The sequence below is a fragment of the Styela clava genome, chromosome 12, assembly GCF_964204865.1.
Source record: "Styela clava chromosome 12, kaStyClav1.hap1.2, whole genome shotgun sequence".
NCBI classification, from domain to species: Eukaryota; Metazoa; Chordata; class Ascidiacea; order Stolidobranchia; family Styelidae; genus Styela; species Styela clava.
Window position 1 is genome coordinate 10,000,001 of NC_135261.1, and position 26,936 is coordinate 10,026,936.

A 26,936-nucleotide genomic window follows, 5' to 3' on the forward strand; every position below is an offset into this window, starting at 1 on the left:
AATTTTACAAAGCAAGTGATGTCCAATAAGCCGCAACCAAAGCAGCCAATTGTTCGCTACAAACCTCTGGATATGATACCCAACACCGGTGATACAGGATACGCAGACCAAAATGATTTTCAAGAAACGATTGTTCACCAAGAATACGCCCCGAGTCTGAAAGAGTCACGACACAGCTTTCGGCCATACACTCAAACTCGTTTTTCTGAAGATTATGTTTGTCTCAAGGAAAGGCTAGCGACTAAATTTTTAAAGCACCCAATTTCGAGAAAAGAATCGCCATCTCGACAAATACCAGACGCACTAGTATCCGGCACATCTGGAGGATTTTCTGTGGGTTTTCGATGTCGAAATGACCCTAGGAAATCTGGTTTCGTTCCGGCTAGCGATGACGACGACGCATTAATTGAAATTTGCGAGTCTGATGATTCACTATGACGTCATAATTATTTTTATAAACGATTATTCCCTTTCAATAGAACAGCATTCGGAATTGAAATCGTCGTTTTCCTAGTGAAACGATACAGTACAGGGGGGGGGGGGGGGGGGGGGGGGGGGTCAACTTCTCCTATGTAGATAGTGGAGGTAAACGTTGGTCCGAGTGTTTGTCAAATTTAAAACAGTGTTTCTACGAATTGAAAAAAAAGAAGAAGAAATATTTTGGTTGAATTATTGGGGACACTAACCTCAAGAATACGAACAAACTATCCGCATGCACAATTGATATTCAATAGTAGTTGTAAACGCCATCAATCTGGTTGAGTTAAATAAACTTATGACACTATTTTGGATCTTTAGATAAAATTTTTCTATAATGCTCTTATCAAATGCAACTTCATAGGTTGTTTCTGACAACGTTATCTTTTAGTTAATTCCACATTTTTTATATTATTATTTTTTAAATTCTTTTTGGTTATTCCTTCTTTTAATGCAATAAAACAAGATATCTAATCTGACATGAAAAGTTTTACTCCTCCAGGGACAAAGTGTACGAAGTCTTATTTTTAAAATTGATTTGGAATGGTTGATTTTGAAAATCATCTTCACGACTGCCAGATGGCAGGCAGCTCACAGGAAAACTAAAAATCTCGACGTTATATTCTGTAGAATTTTTCATGTGAAGCATAATGTTTTCATATATACAAACAATTTCGGTTAAATTTGGTTATAAAGTATTTTTCGAAATGTTTCTTAGATTGTCATATATTGTATAAAGTTCTAAAGGCGTTTATGGATAACAGTCTATTTCTCCCTTATGGGGCATATATGTAGTGAATTGCTTTTTTGGCGCTCCAGAAGTATGTGTAGCAATATGGAGGTGACTAATTTTGTTCGCCTATTTTACATCAAGTTTTGGGAAGGGACAGAAACCTATGGGCAGAAAGTATATTCACTTGGATAACACAGACAGTGCCAAACTCGCAATGTAACTAAAAAAAAGAAAATCGGAATAAAATCATGGCCTAACCCCAACCTGGTACACATACTACGGAAGTACCCTTTTTTAAATAAGCTGAAGCAGAAAGATTTTAAGTTGTTGAAGTGTCTGCCTGAACATTGCTATGTTCGGATAAAGGTATTTCACTCTCGGTTATAGATATATATTAATGGTGAGAAAATTGTATACCAATGTTTTGTGTTTGCTGAGATCAATTTTATGCTGTCATCTCCAGCTCACATTAAAACCACAGTATGTATACGTTAGGGTACTGAATTTGAGAACTGGAGCAGTTGTGTGATTTGGAAATTATCGGAACTCCTTAAGTATGCGCACCAAGATGGCGCACAACCTGAACTCAGGTTGGGGTTCAGGTTGTGCAACATCTTGGTGCGCATACTTCGGGGGAATCAAATAGATAAGTGCATCATCTGAAAATGGTTCAAATCGGGCATCACGTCAACAACATATTGTTATGGTGCGTCATTCATACTCCGCTTGACAAAAATAAATGTGTGACCGCGTTTCCCCGATTTAATAGCAAAGTCGTTGGCAAAAATACGTTTCAACACGGAAATAAACTTTATTTACCCGTACTACCTAATACATTTTCGAATGAAATATTTTGTAAATAATGAAACCTGACACAGTTTGATTTTAATGAGTTGTAACAAAACCCGCGGTATTTTGTTGGTTAGGGTAGTCAGGCCAGTAGTCAACTACTTTAATATTATTTTTAATATTGCAATATGATAATATATTTTCAATTTTCATCGTATTGGGTATTCGACTGACGATATTTATCTTCATTTTATAAAATTGGAGTTGATCTTGCCAGATTTAAGGTCTGATTTAAAAACAATAGCAAGTTGGCATACTTAAACGAAGACTGTGGGATAACGAACTAAGTATTTTAAAAAGCGTAATTGTGAAAACGTTTCTTGTGCAGTCTTGAAATAGAGACACGTTCGTATCGCCTCAAAAATGTCAGATTATTTAAAGAAACCTTTATTTCTCTTGGAAAGGAGGAAATTATTAAAGATTCAGTAAATATAATATTTGATTTTGATTTATGATAAATTTTGTTTCATTTTACTCTAAAATGAACTTTACACTGATTAATCTGATTGAACTAATTAATATCTTCTTCTTTATTTGGTTACTATAGGAATATGCAAATAGCGTAGTATTGTTATTTGAATATATATTAATATTCATAAAAAATACCTAAAAGCATTTCTAGAAAAACCCTACTGGACATGGTTAACAAGACAGTAATCGCAGCTGCAGTAGTAACGTTATTGGCTATCGCTTGTTATCTCATAGCTCTTGCGACGCCCAATTGGGCATATTCTGCGAAAACTGGGGCATCAATTGGTTTATTTCAGATCTGTGGAGTGAATTCTGCTACTGGTGGTTGTGTTCCTTCGCAAGGTACGTTGTGACATATTTATGCTAGAAAGTTTAAACAAAAACAATCAATATTGAATCACCATGTCTGATGTTGTTTTATTGGTTGAATCTACTTATTTGCTAGGCTCTACTAAATACCTATGAATCATGAGAGTTATTTACGACCCAGCAAATAGTGGTTGGGGCGAAGCATGAAGCAGTCCAGGTCATTATAAACATAAAAACAAATAAGGTGTAATGAATTTTACATATAATAACTGAAATTCAGGGTGAAACTTTTTGACAGAATATAGACTACAAAAGTAGGCTTACCATACGTCCCGGTTTAGCCGGGACAGTCCCGGTTTTGACGAGCTGTCCCGGCGTCCCGGCCGGTTGACTCAAATGTCCCGGTTTGTCAGCACGGCTGTCATGGGTGAAAAATTCATATTCCTTATTGGTACAAATTTTTTTTATTGGTGGCAGCCCATTTACCACTGTTTTGCGACACACTTCGCTAGTTCAGAGAGTAAAAAATTGCTCTATTGTTATGTCACAATCGGTATATGTTTTAATGCGTTTTCTGGCGTTAACTACAATGCCGTTAAGTTGACGAAATGCCATAAAAAAGTACAAACTTTCTAATGAGTTGAAAGGAGATTTTCCTTATTTTGCGCAAACTGAAGGAGGAAAGGTACACTGTACGCATTGCAGATCTGTTTTTCTATTAGTCAAGACGGTCGTTCTGATGTCAACGATCATATCCAAAGCAGGAAGCACAAAACATTGAGGCATCGACTCGACTGACCAATTTTTTGCGATAACAAATTCGGATGATTCTTTGTCGTTGGCAGCCGACATTTGCCTATCACACAAAGTTTTGACTGCACCTCTGAATTAATTTTAATTTTTTTAGCCTAAATTTGCATTAACTTGTAAATATACACAGTTAGAATTTCTGATGTCCGCTGTCTGATAAGCGGATTCGCTGATTTTGCACGTTTAGCCAGAAATAAATGAGAGTCGATGTTTTTAATTGAATTGCTCCGCTGTTCTCCTCTGAACCTAATGATGATTTACTTTAGACCAGTTTCGTATCAGTAACCTTCGATGCATCAAACAGAAAGAATTTAAAGCTTGTTCCAGTTGTGGTTCGTTATTTTTTTACCTGATGTTTGTTGCGCTCGATTCTATGTAGCCTGGTTACTTCTCACGCACATTAAGAGATTGGAGACTTCAAAAACGCGTCCCAATACCCCAGTCCTGACCCCAAACCTATATCGGTTAATTGTTACAACTAGTCCGTGCTTTCAAGCAATTAAAGTCTGTAAACAGCGGTTAAAGTGCCGCCAGATTCTTCTGTGCCTTTCAAGTGCTGCCCCAATATAATTCAACTTGAAATCGGTGAATATCTTTAATAACAATCAACAGACACTTCAAATCAAATCTCGAACATGAATCAGGAAATTAGAACTTGTCGGGTACCGGAAACGGAATGTTGTTAATGGAACGTAACGTAACTCTTGATACCGGGTATGAGGAACGTAAAGGAACGTTGTTAATGGAACGCAAAGGAACGGTTTTCTGCCAAAATAATAGATAAAACTAAATAGCTTATATGGCACAATTAATCGAATATAACAGTATTACCATTTTTACAAGCAATAACAATTCACATTAATTAGCAGATAACCATATGTCACAATTATGTACAGATTAAATCACATAGGATAAAATAGTATTCACAATACCAAATACAGAATAAATCATACAAGATAAAACAATATTTACATACCGAATGTTTAGGATCTCCAGGCAACTCAATTCAACAAATTATAATCCAAAGTAAATACAAATTAACTTATGTGACTAAATACAAGAAACAGCATTTATCATTCTATTTGGACTATATTACAACCCTAACCTGTATCCCTACATTATATTACAACTCCAGTATAAACCGTTGATTTTAAACCCAATTAATAACTTCAATTCGAATCGTTTATCCTAACCGCGAATAGTAAACCCAATATTAAACACGATAAACAACTACTAGCGCAATAGATTACACTGGATACAAGACAGAAGGTGCCAACTCATCGAAGCAGCGTGGCGATAATTTAGAATTCCCGGGATTAATCGAGAAACAGGACTCTGTCGCAATAATGCTGCGTCGATACGTTTGCAACGTCTGCGTAACAACGTAAAACGTCATCAAATTAGAAACACGTTATGATTCTCGCTAACATTCCCCGCCCCAAATGTAGGAACGAAGAGAATACATCTTACAATTCAAAAAGAAAAAGTGAGAATCATCACAAATAAGTAATACAACTAACAATGAATTACTCATCAGCTCTCTGAATCATACAAAGTTTTGCTATTGGTCTTCTTAAAAACCCATGAGAAGTTTTGACAGTCACTTGTCTGACAGCTCCAAATTTGTCTGGTATAACTTCCATAATTCTGCCAGTCAACCACTTCCCTCTTGGTATTGTGTTGTCAACCAGTAACACAAGATCATTGACTTTGAAATTGTCTTCCTTCTTCAACCATTTATGTCGAGCTTGTAGATTGACAAGTACTTCTCTGGACCATCTTATCCAGAATTGGTCAGCCAAATATTGTATTTGACGCCATCTTCTTCTCGCATAACAATCTTTCTTGTCAAATATTCCTGGTGGTAAATTTGCTTTATGCTTCAGCAACAATAAATGATTTGGTGAAAGTGGTTCTTCATCCAAAGGATCCATACTAATAGGTGTAAGTGGTCTTGAATTCAATTGACTTTCAACTTCACAAAATATAGTAGACAACGCTTCATCAGTAACCAATTGATCATGCAATAATGCAGTCAATATCTTTCTTGCTGATCTGATGAGTCTTTCATAGAAACCTCCAAAGTGTGAAGCTGTGGGAGGATTGAACTTGAATATGATATCACTTTGTCTGCAAAATTCTCCCATTTTACTGGAATTCCAAATTTGAATTTCTTTCTTCAATACTTTATTTCCAGCTGTAAAATTGCTCCCATTATCACAAATAATGGTTGACATCTTGCCTCTTCTGGCAATGAATCTTCTTAATCCATTAATAAATGAATTGACATCCATACTATGCACAATTTCCAAATGCACTGCTCTAGTTGTTGCACAGGTTATTATCAAGCCCCATCTCTTCACAGAACTTCTTCCTTGCTTCACCAACAACGGTCCGAAGTTGTCAACTCCAACACATGTGAATGGTGGTTGATCTGGTGTCACACGCTCTTTAGGTAGGTCAGCCATAAATTGCTTACCCATCGAAGCATTTCTCTTTTTGCAAAAAATGCAATTACGAATATTTCGCTTTACAACAACAGCTCCATTGATAATCCAGAACTTCTGTCTCAGCAAATTCCACGTATGACTTGCTCCACAATGATGTGAACTTTTATGGTATTCTCTGACAATCAACTGTGTGATGTGATGGTTACTTGGCAGTATTATTGGATGTTTCAAATCAAATTCTATGGGTGCGTTTTGCAATCTTCCACCCACTCTCAATATTCCATTAATTAAAACAGGATTCAACTTTTGCATTGAAGGTGCAATTTTCAAATTTCTAAGCACACTTTTTCCTTGTACATCAGAATTTTGTAACTTTGCAATAACTTTATTCAACTCACAATTTTGTAAATACTTTATCAGCTCATTTTCGGATCTTCTCAACTCTTCTGTTTGCAATTCACCCTTTTGAACAGTTGGTTTAGCTTGTAAATAAATTTTGAATCTGATAATCCATGCTGTAGCTTTCTTCAACTTATACCATGAAGAATAATAGTTGATGAACTTGTCCAATGGTTCATTCTCTGTCACTAGATTAATTAGGACATTCATTGGCTTTTTCTGAATAAATTCCAATGGTAAATGTGGTAACTTAACTGGCATTTGTGGCCAGTTCTCTTCATTCTGGTAGAGAAATTCTGGTCCTTGTAACCATGATTTCTTTGCAATCAATTTCTTTGCTGTCATTCCACGGGATGCATAATCCGCTGGGTTCAATTCACTTGGAACATAACGCCATTGATGTGGCTCTGAACCTTCTTCAATTTTTGCTAATCGGTTAGCTATGAAAGTAGGAAATCTTTTCGACGAATTGTAAATTGATTGGATAGTAGCTGTGCTATCACTCCAGAATATAGACTTAACATTCTTCTCAAATTTTAATTGACGTCTTAAAAACATATCCACTCGCACACAAAGCGCAGCAGCTGTAATTTCCAGCCGTGGAAGTGAACATATTGTCTTGATAGGACACAATCTTGATTTTCCAAGTAAAAATGAACAGTGTATTTGACCGTTTTCATCTGATAACCTCAAATATGAAACTGATCCATAGGCAACTTGTGATGCATCGCCAAAATGATGTAATTCTTGTGAAACAATAACCCCAAATGAATTCGGTTTAATGTATCTTGGTAATTTGACTTCTGATAATTCTGGAATTGCTTTAGTCCAGCTTTCCCATGCTATTTGTTCATTTTCTCCGATAGTTTCATCCCATCCCAATTGTTGGCGACATAACTCTTGGAATATAAGTCTTGCTTGCAATATCACAGGTGATACAATACCCATGGGATCGAATACGGAACTTAAAATTGCTAGAACTCCTCTTTTCGTATCAGGTTTTGGCTTCAGCTTTGTATTGAATCCAAAGCAATCTTCTACCACGAACCACACAACTCCCAAAACTCGTTCAACACGATTTGGGTCTAAATTTACGTTCGCTTGAATTTGTGCTCTATCCTTTTCTGGAACACAAGAAATAATTTCTTCTGAATTACTCCTCCATTTGTTTAAATGAAAACCTCCACATTCAGTAAGTTCTGAGGTTTGCTTGACAATTCTCTTCCCTTCAGATATACTATCTGCTCCAAGTAGGAAGTCATCTATATATGAATTATCTTTGATATTGTCACTTATATCTGATGGGAAGTCTTTTCCAAAATCCTCTGCAGTTCTCCTTAAACAGTAATTTGCACAAAATGGACTTGATGTATTTCCAAAACAATGCACTAACATCTGATGATCGACAGGAGTTTTTGTCAAATCTCCATCAGGCCAAAATAGGAATCTCAATGCATCAACATCCCTAGGCGTTACACGAGCTTGTAAGAACATAGCCTCTATATCTGCAGTTATACCATATTTGTACATTCTGAAACGTAGCAAAACAGATAACAATCCATTTGCCATATCTGGACCTTGCAGTAATTGATCATTCAGTGATGTGTTCAAATATCTTGCACCTGCATCAAATACCAGGCGTACTTTACCAGGTTTCTGTTCTGATGTAACGGGTTGATGAGGAAGATACCACGCTTTACCAATGGGTGCTTCAAATTCAGCAGCAGGAATTTTCCTTGCCAATCCTTTCTTTATAAATTCCGCCATGGTACTGCAATATTTGTCCCTTAAAACATCATTCCTCAACAAGCGTTTTCCCAAATTGTTGGTTCTTCTCATAACTGCATCACGATTATTAGGAAATTCAGGACATCCTGGTTTCCATGGTAACGAAGATTGGTAATGTCCATCCACCATTTTTATATTATCTTCCATCAGTTGTAATGCATACTTATCTTCTCTTGACAATGTTGGTGTGGGAGTCAATGATATATCTTTAAAATCCGTTTCCCACATCTCTCGAATTTGTTGTTGAAGATCTTCTCTTTTCACTTCAGCAAGATTTACTTGTACATGAAAACTTTCATTCCGAGAAGCTTTATTAAAGGCAGGCCCGACCAGTGACCAACCAAGAATACTTCTTTTTGCAACTGGTTCATTTGTAGTACCACGCCTTTCATTTTTTTTTTTTTTACCCAGAATACTTCAGGTACGTACATTCACGCCAATCATGAGCATCACTCTTTCATCTGGTAATTTTGGAAATTCAATACCCTCGAGATATTCATGCCTTTGTAATTCAATCCTTTTAGGTAATTTATTTGGTACTGTCGGAATTTCATCCACAGTGAGCACACGATGTAATGTCACACAACCTTCCCCTTTCAGTGGTTTAACAGTTAAGTCAAGAGCGAATCCATCTTGTTTCTGTGGATTCGGTGTGTTTACAGTAGTAATGGAATAACTCATTGGTTCACCATCCATCTCTAAAAGTTCCATCAATCTTTTATCACATAGACAAGAGGTGCTTCCCTCGTCTAGGAAACAGTATACTTCAATTTCTCTACCTTGAGGTGAGGATACTTTCACTGGAACTATATTCAAGTATACTCCAGCTGAATTTCTGGTATAGTTTGTTAAGGTCGATCCCGATGTAGCAGTTTGAGTAGCGGAACTTGTACTTTGCTCTTTTCGCTTAGTATCTGCAACATTTCGATGAAGCATTCTATGATGTCTGCCACCACATCCTCTCTCAGTACATGCAGGATTCTTACGACATTGCCGTGCCATATGACCAATGTATAAACAGTTTCTGCAAATATGAAATTCACGAATTGTAGCCTCGCGTTCACTTGCAGATTTTCTTTCAAACTCTGGACAATGAATAAGAAAATGATCTTTTGAACAGATAACACATCTGTATCTATTTCTCACAAATGTACCTTTTTTCTCGGTAGATTGTTCAGGTTTGCCATCACCACTTGTTGAAGTAGAATTTGCATAAATTCTCTTCTTTTGAGGGTGTTTAGCCTTTTCCCTCTCTTTATGAGCTCTCATAGCTTTGCCCATCGATGATTGTGCCGTAATTGCTGCTTTCTTGACAAACTTTAAAAGATGTTCAAATTTTAGTTCAATGTTTCTATTCTCATAATCTGCTGCCTCTTCTTCCCATTTATTATGGTACTTCAGGGGTAATCTACATGAAAGTTGCGCAATATTGTCAAAATTATTTAGATCTGAATATTGCTTCCAATGCGACAGCGTTAGGTAACATTCTTCCATTTTATGAGAAAGATCCAGAAGACTATCTCGATCATCTGGTTTCAACATTGGACCATGTACCAACTCTTCCATATAAGTTCTGGCAATCAACAATGGTCTTCCGTAAGCTTCTCTTAGAAGTCTCTTTGCTAAAGTCAATCCTTCTGTAGGAGGATATACAGAACATTGACGAATCAATTCTCTTGCTTTACCTTTGCAAAACTGTTGCAAGTAAGTAAGTCTCAGATTGTCATCTGAAATCTTGTTCTCAATATTTATCCTGAAACTATTCATGAATCTTGTATATTCTTCATGAGAACCATGAAACGAAAGTAATTCTGGTTTAGGTAAATCTACCATGTCACGCATTGTAGATGTCATAGTAGCAAGAATTGAGCCAACATCTTGTGATGGCATATTAGGTACTTCTACAGGACTCACCAAATTAGCCTGTCTCATTCCACCTTGTCTAGTTCGAAATTCTTGATTAACGGGATTCATCACTTCCGCTACCACTTCCTGGACCGGATCCAGGGATAATCTAACTTGTGGCTCTCTAGGAGGCACAATACAATTGGTTTGACCCACTTGAGGTGTGTTTACTTCAGCCCGTGCTGCTTCACATTCTACCAATTGTGCTATCGGTGGTCCAGAATCTATTTCTTGAAACTGTACCCTTTCATTGCGATTAGAGCTTCTTTCCCACACTTCAGCCTCTACACATGCGGCTTGATATTCGTGTATAGCTTGTAATCGCCTTATTTCTCTCTCCGATGCTGATTTTATTTCTTGAGCTTTTCGCTTCTTTTCTTCAGCTCGCTGATTCATTTCTTCAGCTTGCTGGTTTATTTCTTCAGTATTTCGTTCAGCCTGTTCCAACTCTGACAGTTGCTTCATTTTCAATTTTGCAAGTTCTCTGACAGCTATTGCCTCAGTTCTCTTGTAACTGGAACTTGTACTTTTGTAACTCGATGCTGTCCTTGCAGATCGAGGTCTTGACATATTAGATGATTTTCTACTAGCTATAGATTGTGGTTTTGATGGAGGATTCTCAACGATTTGTGTGCTTTCTTGTCTGGAAAGCCACTCTTCAACATGTGCTTTGAACTCTTCATATCCATAACTTCCTCTCTGGAAAGATTCTTTAGCTACTCTTTGAGCCTCTTCATCTACTGGCAGTTCTGCAACATGTACTTCATAAGCTTTAGAATACTCCACAAACATTGCATCTATTTCTTTTACTTGGGAGTGTAGAATCTCCTTATTTCTTGGATTCAACATCAATTCTTCTGCTGATCTATACTGACCATTCAGATCAGCCAATAAACGTTCCAGTTCTTCTTGTGAAACTGGTTTTGCAGCCATTTCGACTTTTAAGTGACTTTCTTCACTCAATCTAGGATCAATTGAAAAGTTTGATATCTTTCAATTGCTGCTTACAATACTCTGGTTTGATTTCGAAATAGAAAACTTCAGTTTTCCTTCATTCGAAAACTTTATTGTTGCGCTCGATTCTATGTAGCCTGGTTACTTCTCACGCACATTAAGAGATTGGAGACTTCAAAAACGCGTCCCAGTACCCCAGTCCTGACCCCAAACCTATATCGGTTAATTGTTACAACTAGTCCGTGCTTTCAAGCAATTAAAGTCTGTAAACAGCGGTTAAAGTGCCGCCAGATTCTTCTGTGCCTTTCAAGTGCTGCCCCAATATAATTCAACTTGAAATCGGTGAATATCTTTAATAACAATCAACAGACACTTCAAATCAAATCTCGAACATGAATCAGGAAATTAGAACTTGTCGGGTACCGGAAACGGAACGTTGTTAATGGAACGTAACGTAACTCTTGATACCGGGTATGAGGAACGTAAAGGAACGTTGTTAATGGAACGCAAAGGAACGGTTTTCTGCCAAAATAATAGATAAAACTAAATAGCTTATATGGCACAATTAATCGAATATAACAGTATTACCATTTTTACAAGCAATAACAATTCACATTAATTAGCAGATAACCATATGTCACAATTATGTACAGATTAAATCACATAGGATAAAATAGTATTCACAATACCAAATACAGAATAAATCATACAAGATAAAACAATATTTACATACCGAATGTTTAGGATCTCCAGGCAACTCAATTCAACAAATTATAATCCAAAGTAAATACAAATTAACTTATGTGACTAAATACAAGAAACAGCATTTATCAGGGTCTCCCTAAAACCAGGCACTTGCGAATTCAGGCACTTTTTCAGGCACCATTTCAGGCACTTTGATATTTTTTTATTTTTACCGTACGTCATTGGGGTTTCCAATTTACCTGACAAGATAATTAGACTTTAAATAATTTTTTACATCCCTATATTGCAATAAAACAATATTATTTCCAATTTATTAGAGTATAAATAATTTTTCAATATTAAAATGTGGCAACATTGATTACAAAATACAGAAATCAGGCACTTGTGAAATTTCAGGCACTTGGTCAAAACCTATCTTACAATGTATCTGATTACTCTAAAGCAGAAAATTAAATATATACACTTTGTATGGTTGAATTTACAACATTTTGGTAAAATACAATACCGTTTGTGACTGATGGAGACGTGTCATATTTCGCAAGTGCCTGATTTTTTATTTTTCTCGGTGACAGTTGCCATATTTTTTCGCAATTATTTTCTTAAATTATTTGCGTCAGCACTTACTATTCTTTGCTTTCTAACGCAAATTCATTGTTCCACAACAATTTGAGCGTTTTTAATATTGCAATGAGCATTACCATTTGACAACATATGGTCAACCATCGTACTTTCTGGATTTATTTGAAATTGAATATGAATAATAAAATCTGGCAACCTTAAGCACAAAATACTAAAACCAGGCACTTGTGAAATTTCAGGCACTTCGTAAAAATCTATTTCTCGATGTTTTTACTTACTTTGAAGCAGAAAACTAAAATATACACTCTTTTGTATGATTTAAATGACGTCTTTTTGGTAAAAAGCAAGAACGATTGGGACTGGTGATGAGGGGTCAAATTTCGCAAGTGCCTGATTTTTCATTTTTTTCGATAACAGTTGCCATATATTTTCGCAACAATTTTTCTAAATTATTTGAGTCAGAACTTACTAATCATTGCTTTTTAAAATAAATTCCTAGTTGTACAACAATTTCAGCGTTTTTAAAATGAGCAATATTATTTGACAACATATAATTAACCATCGTACTTTTTGAATTTATTTGAAATTGAATAGGAATGATAAAATCTGGCAACCGCAAACACAAAATACTAAAACCAGGCACTTGTGAAATTTCAGGCACTCTGTAAAAACCTATTTCTCGATGTTTTTACTTACTTTGAAGCAGCAAACAAAAATATACACTCTTTTGTATGATTGAAATGACGTCTTTTTTGGTAAAAAAGAAAAACGACTGGGACTTGTGATGAGGGGTCAAATTTCGCAAGTGCCTGATTTTTCATTTTTTTCGATTACAGTTGCCATATATTTTTGCAATACTTTTCATAAAATCATTTTCGTCAGAACTTAGTACTTACTATACTTTGCTTTCTCGGTAAAATGTTTTTAAGACAATCCGATGAATATTGAGTGCTATTCTTATTGCTAATTTCAATTCGACGTCTGCCCGAAGATGGTGCAAGTATTTATATTTGAAGTGAGTAAATAGCTCTTCAAAACGCCCAAATGGAAGATTGAACAAGGCGGAGTCAACAAAAATTCAATCACATTTGGAACGTTGTCGCACTGCATCGTCGCCACTCATATACTCTGACATTCCGATGCATGAATTTTGCTTTCTGGAAAATAATAATTGGAGTGTCTGTTAAAGTGCGAACTGTATACGGGAGCACGTACAATACCAATGCTGCGTTTGCAAGCGTTGGTATCATGATACATGTGAGAAAGTATCGAAAGCGAAATTGTGGAAGTGTAAAATTTGTATTCGGTAAGTCGGTGTTGCAAATGTGGGTTATTTCAGGGCGCTCCCGTAGTAGCCTATGTGCTCCAAGATGGCGCACAACCTAATACCTCTATCTTGGTACACATACTATGTTCGGGTTGTGTGCCAACTTTGTGCACATACTACGGGAGCACCATTTTCTGCACAACCTATTCTGATGCTCATTCGCGACATGAAGAAACTATACGCCCGACATATAAAAGTAGGAAAATATACACAAAACCTTTTCATGTTTAATTTCAGAACTGACATTTAAAATTTTCAATTCTTAGATCTGTGGTTTTACCTGATTGCAAGATACGTAAATCATATCATGTCAAAATAGAACAAATAGTAAGGATTTTCATTGGATACTCAATATTTCTAATAATTTTCAAACTGAAAGCTTCGATTAGTGTTCACTCATACACTTCCTTTGTGAAGTGTTTTTAATGTTTTATCTCCTTAATAAATTTAAATTCAAATTTATATCCCCAATTACTGATGAAGAAAGATCTATAATCGAGAGTTCAATACGGCTTCTGTGACATTAAAAACATTTACTGTTTTACGTTTTTATATATTTGCAACTTTTTGAATAACGCAAAAAAATTCGTTGACTGACTACTGGCGTGTTGAATATTGAAGGATTTTTATTGTAACATTCGTTTAACGATGCTTTTAAGCCTAACTTTGGGCATATCAGCTACCTGATGTCATTCGCCGAGCGAATTTTGTTTAGGTGACATTGCCATTTCGTATTTACCATCCTGTAGCCATTCTTCCTATTTAGGAACTACGTGTTTTACAGTTAGCTGTTACAGCATGAAATAATGTACAAATAATTCTACGTAAACTATCCATGAAATCCATTCCATAAACTATCCATGAAAAGATATTACAGTCAGATCCTCAGGTTGTAAAGAATATTATACAACAGCAACAGCAAGTGATTGAATATCTTAATTGTAGCCGTGGTTGAACACCGCTGGTTGTCAATATAGATTTTGCACAGGCTTTTATACATTTTGTGAACGGTAAATTATGTTCTATTAGGGGATAATGTGACTTGGATACGTATTATAAAAGATTCTATACGACATAAGTCAATTGTTTCTGCTATGTAGTTTATATGAAGTCATAGGCCAAATTACATTATTGAAATCGTCGTCCGATAACAATTAAAACTGGAATTTCGAACTAATATTTTGCCAGAAGACAAATTAGGTTGTTTATAACGATGCGATTGCTACTACCTGGGTAATATATTACGTCGAAATGTTTATAACAAATTAGAAGAAGTTTTGAACCAATTTCAAGGGTTCCGAACATTACTATAAAGATGTCGTCTGAATAACTAATATTCCCTACAGATCTGTCAAATTTAAACCCGTATTTAAATAATACATATGTCATACTTTTGAATTAATAAAAATAAACAACACAATGTCATTCAAACTTTACAATATTCAAATAGTTTTGCAAAAGCGTGATCGGTTTAATTAAATACCGATTTCCGGATGTAGATACTGATGTTAAAAGTTTAATTCCATTTATGCTAAGTGGAGCTCTCATACAAACATTGACTTTTATAAAAAAACGCAATAGGGAAACAACATATAAAAAAAAAGACAAAAATTATAGAGATATGGCAACTACCATTGACAAAACCAAAAAATCAGGCACTTGCTAAATTTGCCACATTCCTACCAGTGACAGTTCTTCTTGTTTTGGACAATAAAAATACCAAATTCAGTCATACAAAATATGTATATTTGGATATTCGGCTTTAAAGTAATCAAAAACATCGGGAAATGGTTTTTTACAAAGTGCCTGAAATTTCACAAGTGCCCGATTTTAGTATTTTGTGCTTGCGGTTGCCAGATTTTATCGTTCCTATTCAATTTCAAATAAATCCAAAAAATACCACGGTTATCTATATGTTGTCAAATAATATTGCTCATTGTAAAAACGCTGAAATTGTTGTAGAACTAGGAATTTATTTTAAAAAGCAACGATTAGTAAGTTCTGACGCAAATAATTTAGAAAAATTGTTGCAAAAATTTATGGCAACCGTTATCGAAAAAAATGAAAAATCAGGCACTTGCGAAATTTGACCCCTCATCACCAGTCCCAATCGTTTTTGTTTTTTACCAAAAAGACGTCATTTCAATCATACAAAAGAGTGTATATATTAGTTTTCTGCTTCAAAGTAAGTAAAAACATCGAGAAATATGTATTTACGAAATGCCTGGTTTTAGTATTTTGTGCTTGAGGTTGCCAGATTTTATTATTCATATTCAATTTCAAATAAATCCAGAAAGTACGATGGTTGACCATATGTTGTCAAATGGTATTGCTCATTGCAATATTGAAAACGCTCAAATCTTTGTGGAACAATGAATTTGCGTTAGAAAGCAAAGAATAGTAAGTGCTGACGCAAATAATTTAAGAAAATAATTGCGAAAAAATATGGCAACTGTCACCGAGAAAAATGAAAAATCAGGCACTTGCGAAATATGACACGTCTTCATCAGTCACAAACTGTATTGTATTTTACCAAAATGTTGTAAATTCAACCATACAAAGTGTATATATTTAATTTTCTGCTTTAGAGTAATCAGATACATTGTAAAATAGGTTATGACCAAGTGCCTGAAATTTCACAAGTGCCTAATTTCTATATTTTGTAATCAATGTTGCCACATTTTACTATTGAAAAATTATTTATACCCTAATAAATTGGAAATAATATTGTTTTATTGCAATATAGGGATGCAAAAAATTATTTAAAGTCTAATTATCTTGTCAGTTAAATTGGAAAGCCCAATGACGTAAGGTAAAAATAAAAAATATCAAAGTGCCTGAAATGGTGCCTGAAAAAGTGCCTGAATTCGCAAGTGCCTGGTTTTAGGGAGACCCATTTATCATTCTATTTGGACTATATTACAACCCTAACCTGTATCCCTACATTATATTACAACTCCAGTATAAACCGTTGATTTTAAACCCAATTAATAACTTCAATTCGAATCGTTTATCCTAACCGCGAATAGTAAACCCAATATTAAACACGATGAACAACTACTAGCGCAATAGATTACACTGGATACAAGACAGAAGATGCCAACTCATCGAAGCAGCGTGACGATAATTTAGAATTCCCGGGATTAATCGAGAAACAGGACTCTGTCGCAATAATGCTGCGTCGATACGTTTGCAACGTCTGCGTAACAACGTAAAACGTCATCAAATTAGAAACACGTTATGATTCTCGCTAACAATGTTGGTGTGAAGATAAAACTATTAGAACTCAAATCTTTACCCAGGGAAACCGCCAAAACTTTTACTGAATACTTGCTCTCTTTGCTCTCAGCCGTTTTGACGATTATATTTTTTAAACTAAATTATATTATAACCTAACAAGTATATAATTCACAACTACTCGTTTAATGAGCCTATAATTTAATTATAATTAGACAAATGGCAACAAAACGCAGAAAAATGATGCGAAGTGCAAAGGGTTCAATGGCGCTGAAAATATTCAAATGCAATTTTTTGCGATGCAATGAGGAAATAAATCTATATTCTATTCGAAAGATGTATTACTGCTTGATTTTTATTATAAAAAGTATCATTCGTTCGGTTTCAGCTTTCTAAAAATATGTACGGCTCGCCAATGACTCACAACCCTTAATTTTGTCCCGCGAACGACAAAAGGTTGCCGACCCCTGCCGTAGATGTCAGAGGTGAAGCTAAATTTGAAGGAAAAAGGGTGAAGAATGTTAATTCCGTCGCAATCACTTGTACTTCTGGAATCCTTGGAACGCTTTGGCGAAATCGATGTAACTGTATTTAAAAAGAATGTTTGCGGTATATAGAGCTGCATGATGAAGTCTACAATGCTCCCCAGGCCCCACATATGGACAAATTCGAAGGGTGATTTAAACTGGACTAAAGTGTTTGGTTTGCAAAATTGATAAATGATATGTTTGGTTAGCTAGTCAGGTTTTGAATAGAGATGCACTTTTCGACGAATACTGATAAAGAGATTTTATCTGAGCATGGTCCAAATGCAATTTGGCTTACTTTGCGGTTGAATTTAAGTGGACAGAGATGTTTAACGTTTTTTCTAACAGAAATATTAGCATTTCGAATTTGCAGAAACTCGTTCATTTTGTTTGCCGGAACATCGGCATCTGTTGAACAGATTTTTTCTCCATTGTTAAAATTTTCTGGTCTGGAAGCAGGTTCAGAATGCCAGAAGAAAATATAAAAGCACTCGTAACCTGCAAATTTAATGGTGATGTCTCTTGTTATCAGTTTTATGACAAAATCAAAACAAGAATTTTTGAGAAGGGTTCCATCTGCAAACAAATACTTTTGGTCTAAACTAAATAAATAATACAAAATATTTTTTTGTGATTTCTCTAATTCAATGATCAGTATAGAGATTTACAGCCGTATATACCCGCAATGGCATGGTAGACGTTTCAATATTACAAAGACTGGCAATCAACCGAATGTTTGCCAAATCGCACCGTCCCGGTTTTTTGTTTCAGATTTATGGTAAGCCTATACAAAAGTGAAGTAGGAAAAACAACATCATTATGACATATTGTATGAGTAAATATATTCTCGACGCAATTTTTCGATGGAAGATTCATTCCCCAATGGCAGTATGTGTGGCCCAGAGTAAGATTTAAAACATATTATAGCCTACAAGTATAAAGTGATTTGTCCAATTGTAACATTGTAAAAATCAATGTGATCTGTCATCTATTTATGGCTTTAAAATGAACAGTCACGTTCTGATTACGTCGTAAATCCGTGTTAGATTTTTGTATCTTGCTATCCAAAATTTCTGGTACTTTACCACCCCAATTCACTCCTATTGCATCCAGTTACCAAACTCATTTGAGTCATGTCTGCTACTTCATTGCGTGGACATTTTGGAAAAGCAATAAAACATATATATATATACATATGCCCCAAAATAATTCAATCTTTTTTTCACTAAATTGCAGGTGAATGGATTCGTTATCATGTGCTATCCGCAAAAGACGTTTCCGTAGCAATTAACGTCTGTATTGGAACACTGGGCGGGGCTGTGTTTCTTTCTTTCCTATCTACTGTCATCCTGGTTGTTAGCACTCGCAAGAACCTTTTGAGTGGGAATTTATTAGCGTTAACTGCATCCGCTTTCTCGGGTTAGTTTTGTCGTTAGTTTAGTTTTTTTTTACTATATTTTTCCCAGGAAAACATTGCATGCACCCGACCCTGCATTTGTTTGAAGGTCGGGAGAGTCACTCAGAATACTGACTGCGTGGTTTTAAATAGTTGTGAATGCCGGAACATTTGTGTGTGTTTCAAACTAGAGTGCACAATTGAGACGAGGAACCATATATACCTGATTTTTAGGACAGTTATTAAAATTAGCACAAAAACGCTAACCAATTTTTTTCACTGCATTTTAACTGGTAATTAAATTCGTAATGACATGATTTAATGCAATTATGGAGTATTTTAGTCATATATAATTATCGCTGCATACAGTTTTGGACGTAATTCAGTGTGGAAAAGATTGAAAACCTGGATGGTTATCGATTTTTTAAAAATGAGTAAAAATCACAGAAAAGTGTGCTTTTAAAGAAATTCTGATCTCGCGTATTTTACCTAACCCTAATATATTTCATTTTACTATCTGCTCAGCGAAATCTTGTAAACGAGAGTGAATGAAACTATTTTTTTTATATTTAGTACTCTTTGTTGTCGCTGGAATCATTATCTTTGCAACGATGTTGGTTGAAGATTCTGGAAAAATTAAAAAGTTATACCTTACTAAAGCAATTGCGTTCGGATATAGCTTCATTTTGGCATGTATTGGTGGAGCTTTAAATCTCGTTTCTACTCTATTATGTGCATTTGCAGCTTGAAAACATCAGAGGAAATAAATTTGAATTGACATTTTTATAGTTTATTGTGACCACGTTTTTTCATTATTCTTATTAACAATGTGTAAAGCTACAAATAACAATGTGTGACAAGCAATGACTTCTAATTAAGCCATTATTTTACCGCATTTAATTATTGGACACTTTAATATATATATTTCAAAACTTTCTGTGGGATTTATGTAATTCGCTTTTCATTTCGAAATTTTTTGTGATGACCTCTTCAAAATTATTTGTAGCGGATTTTCGACATCTCTCGTGCTACACAAACGCAGAACGTTTTTGACGTTACCGGTACTACAAAAAGTGAGGTAGCCGGTTCCCGTACATTTGAACCCCGTACATTTGAACCCATGACAATTATATCTGCGTACAATTGCACCTATGAAAATTTTTTGGTTTGCGGATATTTGAACCCATACTAACCCTAACCCATGAGTTTTAGCACCCGCATATAGATTGAACTCGCGGATAAACACATGGGTTCAAATGTACGGTTACCAAGGTAGGCTACTGCTTTGCTGTGGTCTCCGTGTCCAGTATATATTTGAGCATCGTTGTGAACAATATGCGTGTTACGTATTTCTAAATATTTGAACCTCTTTTATAGTCTGTGAATGTGATATTAAACACTTTCTCTTGTTTTTCTTGATTTTCTTCTTGTTCTGAAAAGTATAATGTAATGTCAATGCGACTGAAATAATATGCATTAAATTCGTGGATAACATGCAAAAAGTGACCTGATCAATTTTTGCCAGCGAGGTTACGCAAAGTAAATTGTTAGAATTGCAGATTAGGGTTATGGCCTACTAAAAAAAAATAAATGCTTTTTCAAACAAAAAAGGTGGAAACCGAATTTTGTGATGAGGTACTATATGCTCAATGACCCGTCAATTATTGTATTGTTGTTCGTTTTGGTGATATTTTTGCCTAGCGTTTGACGCCACGGCTTCAAAAAAAGCTCTGTAAAAACATGTCTGCAAAGTAATTAACGAAGTCGGGCTTGCAGTGAAACTTAGATTATGTCTGACTTATCAGTCATGACTTGGAACTGTTCTGAACTGTCATGACTTGGAACTGTATGTGTAAATATACAATTGCAATACATGTATTCGGAACCAGGAGTATTTCTTCATAAGATCAGATCATAGAGCAACAGAAATAGCCAGAAACAACAGCAAATACAGAAATTACAGCAAATACACATTTGTTCCCTAAAGTTCTGATGAAACGTTTTGGAACGGCTGATGATTGCGCTGGCCTGGCGGCTTATTGAGCTTCAGATGATGCTAGTTACGTCACAGGGGAGGATTTTTGTAATTTCTGGTGGGTTGTATAGCAAACCATAAGAGTCATGGACTAAAACTTGTTCAGTAAAATGATCGGGACCAAACAGCAACTCGTATTGGAATTAAACAGAAAAAAATATTTATTCTTGTTACGACTTGTATACTATTGCAATTTTATTCTAGTTCTTTAAACCATTGCTCATTTTACCTTTTTTTCAATTTTTTTTTTCGAATACATTAGTCAAAAACTTCGTCAAATAATGAAATTCATTGTATTATCAAGCGAGCGCTATTATTCACGAATAGTTAGCTGTACATAGTATTGTACACCAGCCACAACTGAATCGGAGAAGAAAGCGAGATCAACGCGAGGACTTGCAAAAGTAGTACAGCTGTGTGATTCTTCAACGATACTCACAATTAACTGAATAGTTATAGTCCAGAGTATAGGAAATTTATAGCTCTGGCTCTTTTTTCACATAGGCCACATAAGATTAGCTGTAAATTCCGAATGTATCGCCTTTCACGTCTCTCAAAATATGGGCGGGTGGCGTCCCCGCGTTTTATGTCATCGGCCGGAAATCTTGGTGGCAGAGTGGCAATTATTACTGCAGGAACAGATGGTATAGGACTTGCAATTGCCAAACGATTGGGACAGAATGGAGCTCGTGTCGTTGTTAGTAGCCGAAAGCAGAAAAATATTGATCGTGCAGTTGATGAATTGAAATCAATTGGAATAAAGGTGAATAAATTTTATTTATTTGATTTAATGTATAGGCAAACAATATTGAAATTTGAACGTTCGGTTTACGAATATTGCAAGGTTCTTGATTAAAAGTGTTTAGAGGTAAGAAAGAGTATTTTGATCTCCATGTCTTTGTTAGACACTTTGACGAGACAATGTCTTTTTTACCAGCTTCCAGTTTCCTATTGTAGCGAATGTGCATTGTGTAACTATGGATTATAATGTATTTAACCCTTTCATATTAATAGCATGTAACATTTCACAAAATATGACACATTATGTTTCGCAACAGTGATAATGCATTCGTTTTATGTATTGCCTTTCTCGTATCGACCAATTTAATACAGCGGGAATCGAGCTTTTGAAGTCTTTACTCCTAAGACTTGCATCTCTTCTCCCTATACTATCACTGTAGAACACGATCGGAGTAGAATACGATACTTTCTACGCGATAATCAATCAGTGAATATTGAAAAACTTATATACTAATTACCAATTCATAAAAATGTCATAATCACCGAGATAAATTATATTAAAACTGGTTAGTCATTGAGAAATGGCTCGGCGTCATTCAACGCAATTATGTCGAGTAAAAACACGTTACGACGGTTTATTTCTAATAGAGACAGAATTAAATATTTCAATCCGATTAATATTATTAATTTTAAAAACAACATTTAAATCTTACTAAAATAACAAAATTATTCCCGAAAGTGTAATAAATATCCGACCTTATATAAAAGTTTATATCAATTTCCTTTATCTTCATTCTAGAATTTCGATCTCGATTTTCGTCCAGCCACGAAAGCTATTCAAGATTGTACTAAGATCCTATTGACTATGATTCACTCATGAACGAATATGACATGCTAATTCTCAAATGTCCATTCATTATTATACTATTGTGTATGGTATCTTATCATTATGTTCTTGTTGCTGAGAGTGGGAGGAACATGTTGAATTTTAATGAGAAGTAAATATTTTCTGGCACTGCATGAATTGCTCACCTGCTATCTGACTGTATGATCTTATTGTGAACATTATACCCACGTATCACGATTTACTACTCAACCAAATTAAAATTAAGCACTCTTAGATACTCAACTTTTATTTAGGTTTTAGGAATACCATGCGACGTTGCTGATTCTGAGCAAAGACAAAATTTGATCAAAAAGACAATGAAAGACTTTGGTTCCATAAATATTCTTGTTCAGAATGCTGGAGTCAATCCCCATCTTCTTAACATTATGGAAACTCCAGGAAGCGTTCTTGACAAAACATACGGCCTTCATATCAAAGCTAACTTTCAGATCGTACAAGAAATATTTCCTCATATGACCAAAAGTGAGCACCAAGGTTCTATTATATTAACGTCAAGCATTATTGGTTATACATCTCAACTTATACCAGGAGCTTATGCAATCACCAAAGCATCGATCAGTGCCATGGTTCGTGCCTTTACGCCAGAACTAATGAATCGAAACATACGAATAAATTGTGTCTCCTTTGGAGGAATTGATACTTCGTTTTTTCAAAAAGTTCAACAGAACCAGCCTTTTCGTGATAGTCTATTGAGTTACGTTCCGATGAAACGTTTTGGAACTGTTGATGAATGCGCCGGCTTTGCGGCTTATTTAGCTTCAGACGATGCTAGTTACGTCACAGGGGAGAATTTCGTAATTGCTGGAGGGTTGTATAGCAGACCGTGAGAGCCAATGAATGAGCAAAAAATTCTATTATAACAAACTTCAATGCATTATCATGCGATGTTATTCAAGACTATTTAGTTGCAAATAGAATTCGACGTTACTCATCCTTGAAAAGTGGGGGTAGTTGGAACGCTATCCAGCGTCGTCGTGGAACTGTGAATCTAAATATACTGAGACTGGTCACGAGGCTCTTATATCGTGATCGATTACGTCTGTTAGACAAATCTGTTCATCATGCAACTGAGCCACGGACTAACGCTGTATAAAAGGGTAATCTTACTAATGGATCATGACTTCATAATCATTGATTTATCACACTTCTAATATACGTATTCAATATCATACCATCAATCAGTCTGTTAGTGTGATATAAAACAAATAAATTTGTTTATTTTGGGACTCATAACGTCTTACTTCTACAATATGTTGATAACTTATGTGAATGACATTTTTTAATTTGTTTAAGATGCATGTCCTTTATTTGCGCTTATGTCGAGATTGTACTTTCGAACTCAGGGATTTAACAACTTGTTATTTTCGTGTTTTGATATTTAATACGTTACACAATATAAAAACATATGTCAATTGCATCGGAATGAATTTAATTGAACCCGGTGACGCGGTGGCGGTGACCAATAAAAAAAAAGTAATTAGATAGTTCTTCATCAGGTTTTATACCTGGGTAAATCATTTGGAACCAATAACGCAACTTTACTCTTAATCCCTGGATCATTGAAAATAAATGCCGATCTTTCATATATGACTAGGTGGAATGATATACGTAGCAACGAAATAAACGAAAAAAAATTGAGTTCAAATATATTATTGTTTTATATGCATATACTCATTTTCACTATTTGGTGATAAATATATTTTTCTTTTCTAAAGTAAACTAAACTTGTCTGGCATAGCCAGAACGATTTGATTTAAAACATACAAATAAATTGTCTGTCATTCGGAAGAATTGATACTTCGTTTCTGAAATCTTTCGAGTTTGATTCCGATGAAACTTTTTGGAACGGATGATGAATGCGTCGGTCTCGAGGCTTATCTGGCTTCAGACGATGCCAGCTCGTCACATATTAGACCGTAAGAGCCATGGACCAAAACTTGTTCAGTAACATAATCGGGACCAAACAGCAACTCGTATTGGAATCAGTATAAAATATATAGTTATTCTTGATACAACTTGTATCCAATTGCAATTTTTTCTAGTTCTTGAACCCATTGCTCATCTTCATTTTTTTTTGTCGAATAGATTAGCCGAAAACTTTGTCAAAATTCATTGTACTATCTAGCGCTATTGTTCATGAATAGTTAGCTGTACATAGTATTGTACGTCAGTCACAATTGAAGCAGAGAAGAATATTGGCAAATTATCTTGCATCGTCGTCGGCCATTATTTGGGCAGTTTTAAAAGTAAATACCCAAATAAATTATAACTTATTTTAGTATATATTGATTTATTTGCAAATAATCTCGGTCGTTTAGTTACGAAACGCCAGTTTTACCTTGCGTAAGCTTCTCGCAATTTACTACGAATTTTCTTTGGCGCAGCATTCATATTATAACGGCTGCAGTACCATACAATAATAATGTGCGCGTCCTGATCTATTGGAATAGATGTTTGTATAAGCACTTCATTTTTGTCGACGCGGTTCTATCTAATCGATTTTTTCAAAATCCGAAACGATTGTCCAAAAGATGTTGATTTTTGTATAAGTTAGTATGAGAAACAGTCAAAAGATTGTCGAAATAGCAGTCAAATCGAAATCCGGTGAAATACAGTGCTTTCAAACAAATATTAACTTAACGAAACAAGAAAAATCATGATTATTGAATGTAAATGTAAACTAAGCCTAAATGATGATACTAACCCAAACGATTGGTGAGATACGAATTTCCAACCGACTCACGACGAAATAGGGAAAATATATACCAGAAAAATTCTTTTGGCAGGAATATTTCAATATCCCTTGTGTGAAATGGAATAAGTATTTCACAAACTCATATTTATCAACTATTGAAACAAAACATAGATCTTTTCAAATGAATTATTTTTTTATAAAGCTAAAATTCTGAATGATGTTTTATATGGATTCGGACTAGTGGAAACAAACCTCTGTGAATTTTGTAAATTACATATTGAAACCCTTTTGCATTTATTTTATTATTGTCCAATCACCAGTGAATTTTGGTCTGACATAGACGAATGGATTGTCTTTAGGACCGAAAACTTGGATTTTAATCTTGGAATGAAAGAATGTTTTATTGGCTTCGATGACATTCCTGATATCCAACTCATCAACTGTGTGCAGCTAGCTGCACGTTTCTTTATATATAGATGCCTGATTCAAAAGCGTAAACTAGTTCTTGATGTTTTTTATAACTTCATTTCTGATATTCGAAACAATGAGAAATACATAGCAATGAAAAATGGTAAAATCCTGATACACAATACAAAATAGCGTTTCTTTATATAATCATTGATTACTTAGCCAAAACCTGACAACTGTGGTATTTTTTTTTTCTCATTTGTTTATAGTCTTTATGTAATATATATTTAAGTCTGAGATTTTCAAAAAAAAAAAATCATGTTTATTCTGTAAGATAATTTGATTAAAAATGTTATGTTCATGTTATGAAAAAATACTCGAGTAATATTACTATTTATTTATTTCTATGTTTTTATGTATAAAATCCAAAATTATCTACGGAATGGTTTATGGAATTTATTAATATTGTTTACTGCTAAAGTGTTCTATAATTCATGTCATATAGAGTGATCTGAAATGATATTGTTATATATTGTTTTTTGATTTTGAACAATATTGTTTATTGCAATATTGTTTTTATTCAATAAAAATTCAATAAAAAAAGGCTCACGCCAAAAGAGATTCGCGACAACGCCGAAGTGGTCAGGGTTCAATGTCCAAGTTACAGTCGCCAGTTCAGTGACATGAGCAAAACACTAAGAGCGGCCACTGTCTAGCTAAAATCATGACCGCTACACATACGTGATTGCAAGTTTGATATATACAGACTTATTTCTGACTATTTCGTGACGATGATATATCACAACTATACTGAGAACTAAATGGGCGTTCGCAAGGTATGAAACATGTCTTTCATTAAACGAAAATATTGATTAGAGCACAAATGAGATCAACACAATGACTTACAAATATAATATATATAGCTGTGTAATTCTCCAACGAATATCAAAATTGAATACTGTAAGTTACTGTATATTTACTCCAGAGTATGAAAATTGTTTTGGCAGGGTCTAAAGCAAGCTTAAGGTTATGTATGCATGACCACAGATGTTGAAATGTTAAACTCAACATAGAGCGTTGACACATGAAAACTATTTGCAAATAACGAAACAACAGTCACAGTGTGCAATCTTTATTTGCTTAAAAAAACAGTCAGCAATGAGCGTGTTTCTAATTGTTTGCTTTTATTCCATATAGGCCACATTGGGTTAGCTGTAAATTCCGAATGTATCGT

At 34.9% G+C, this 26,936-nt stretch overlaps 4 protein-coding genes across 6 annotated transcripts in view; 2 read left to right on the forward strand and 2 right to left on the reverse strand.

Annotated features, from left to right (window-relative positions):
* The window catches only part of LOC120329230 (uncharacterized), a 7,404-nt gene extending 6,883 nt beyond the window's left edge, over positions 1-521 (forward strand). The window contains exon 11 of the mRNA XM_039395789.2: positions 1-521. This exon is cut by the window's left edge and continues 903 nt beyond it. Coding sequence (XP_039251723.2) covers positions 1-438 — 438 coding nt within the window. The 3' untranslated portion in view covers positions 439-521.
* A 2,090-nt stretch (positions 522-2,611) lies between these two features.
* LOC120329245 (uncharacterized) lies at positions 2,612-26,078 on the forward strand. Of its 3 annotated transcripts, none has more exons than XR_013479740.1 (4): positions 2,612-2,872; positions 18,757-18,939; positions 19,490-21,714; positions 22,492-22,781. XR_013479740.1 is itself a non-coding variant. In XM_039395809.2 (4 exons), the coding sequence occupies exons 3-4, from the start codon at positions 21,484-21,486 to the stop codon at positions 23,424-23,426; spliced, it is 825 nt and encodes a 274-aa protein (XP_039251743.2). In that variant the 5' UTR covers positions 2,612-2,872; positions 18,757-18,939; positions 19,490-21,483; the 3' UTR covers positions 23,427-26,078. The 3 variants fall into 3 exon arrangements, 2 of the variants coding, with proteins under 2 accessions (XP_039251743.2, XP_077975061.1); XM_039395809.2 differs by lacking the exon at positions 22,492-22,781 and adding an exon at positions 22,833-26,078; XM_078118935.1 differs by lacking the exons at positions 2,612-2,872; positions 22,492-22,781 and adding exons at positions 18,317-18,424; positions 22,833-26,078.
* Positions 4,009-8,669, reverse strand: LOC144430547 (uncharacterized). Its single transcript, XM_078118555.1, has 2 exons — positions 4,626-8,669; positions 4,009-4,414 (listed from the first exon to the last, which is right to left on the reverse strand). Exon 1 carries the CDS (start codon positions 8,512-8,514, stop codon positions 5,176-5,178), a length of 3,339 nt encoding a protein of 1,112 aa, XP_077974681.1. The 5' UTR covers positions 8,515-8,669; the 3' UTR covers positions 4,009-4,414; positions 4,626-5,175.
* Positions 8,704-15,877, reverse strand: LOC144430395 (uncharacterized). The gene is made up of 3 exons (XM_078118324.1): positions 14,440-15,877; positions 11,879-13,586; positions 8,704-11,667 (listed from the first exon to the last, which is right to left on the reverse strand). The coding sequence occupies exon 3, from the start codon at positions 11,122-11,124 to the stop codon at positions 8,704-8,706; it is 2,421 nt and encodes an 806-aa protein (XP_077974450.1). The 5' UTR covers positions 11,125-11,667; positions 11,879-13,586; positions 14,440-15,877.
* Positions 26,079-26,936: the final 858 nt, after the last annotated feature.

What these genes read in the sequence shown, in the direction of transcription:
- LOC144430547 (XM_078118555.1), bottom strand. Translation starts at nt 8,514, where the DNA reads ATGTGGGAAACGGATTTTAAAGATATATCATTGACTCCCACACCAACA.
- LOC144430395 (XM_078118324.1), bottom strand. Translation starts at nt 11,124, where the DNA reads ATGGCTGCAAAACCAGTTTCACAAGAAGAACTGGAACGTTTATTGGCT.
- LOC120329245 (XM_039395809.2), top strand. Translation starts at nt 21,484, where the DNA reads ATGTATCGCCTTTCACGTCTCTCAAAATATGGGCGGGTGGCGTCCCCG. An exon ending in TGAAATCAATTGGAATAAAG is followed by an intron (nt 21,715 to 22,832) that starts GTGAATAAATTT and finishes ACTTTTATTTAG; the next exon opens with GTTTTAGGAATACCATGCGA.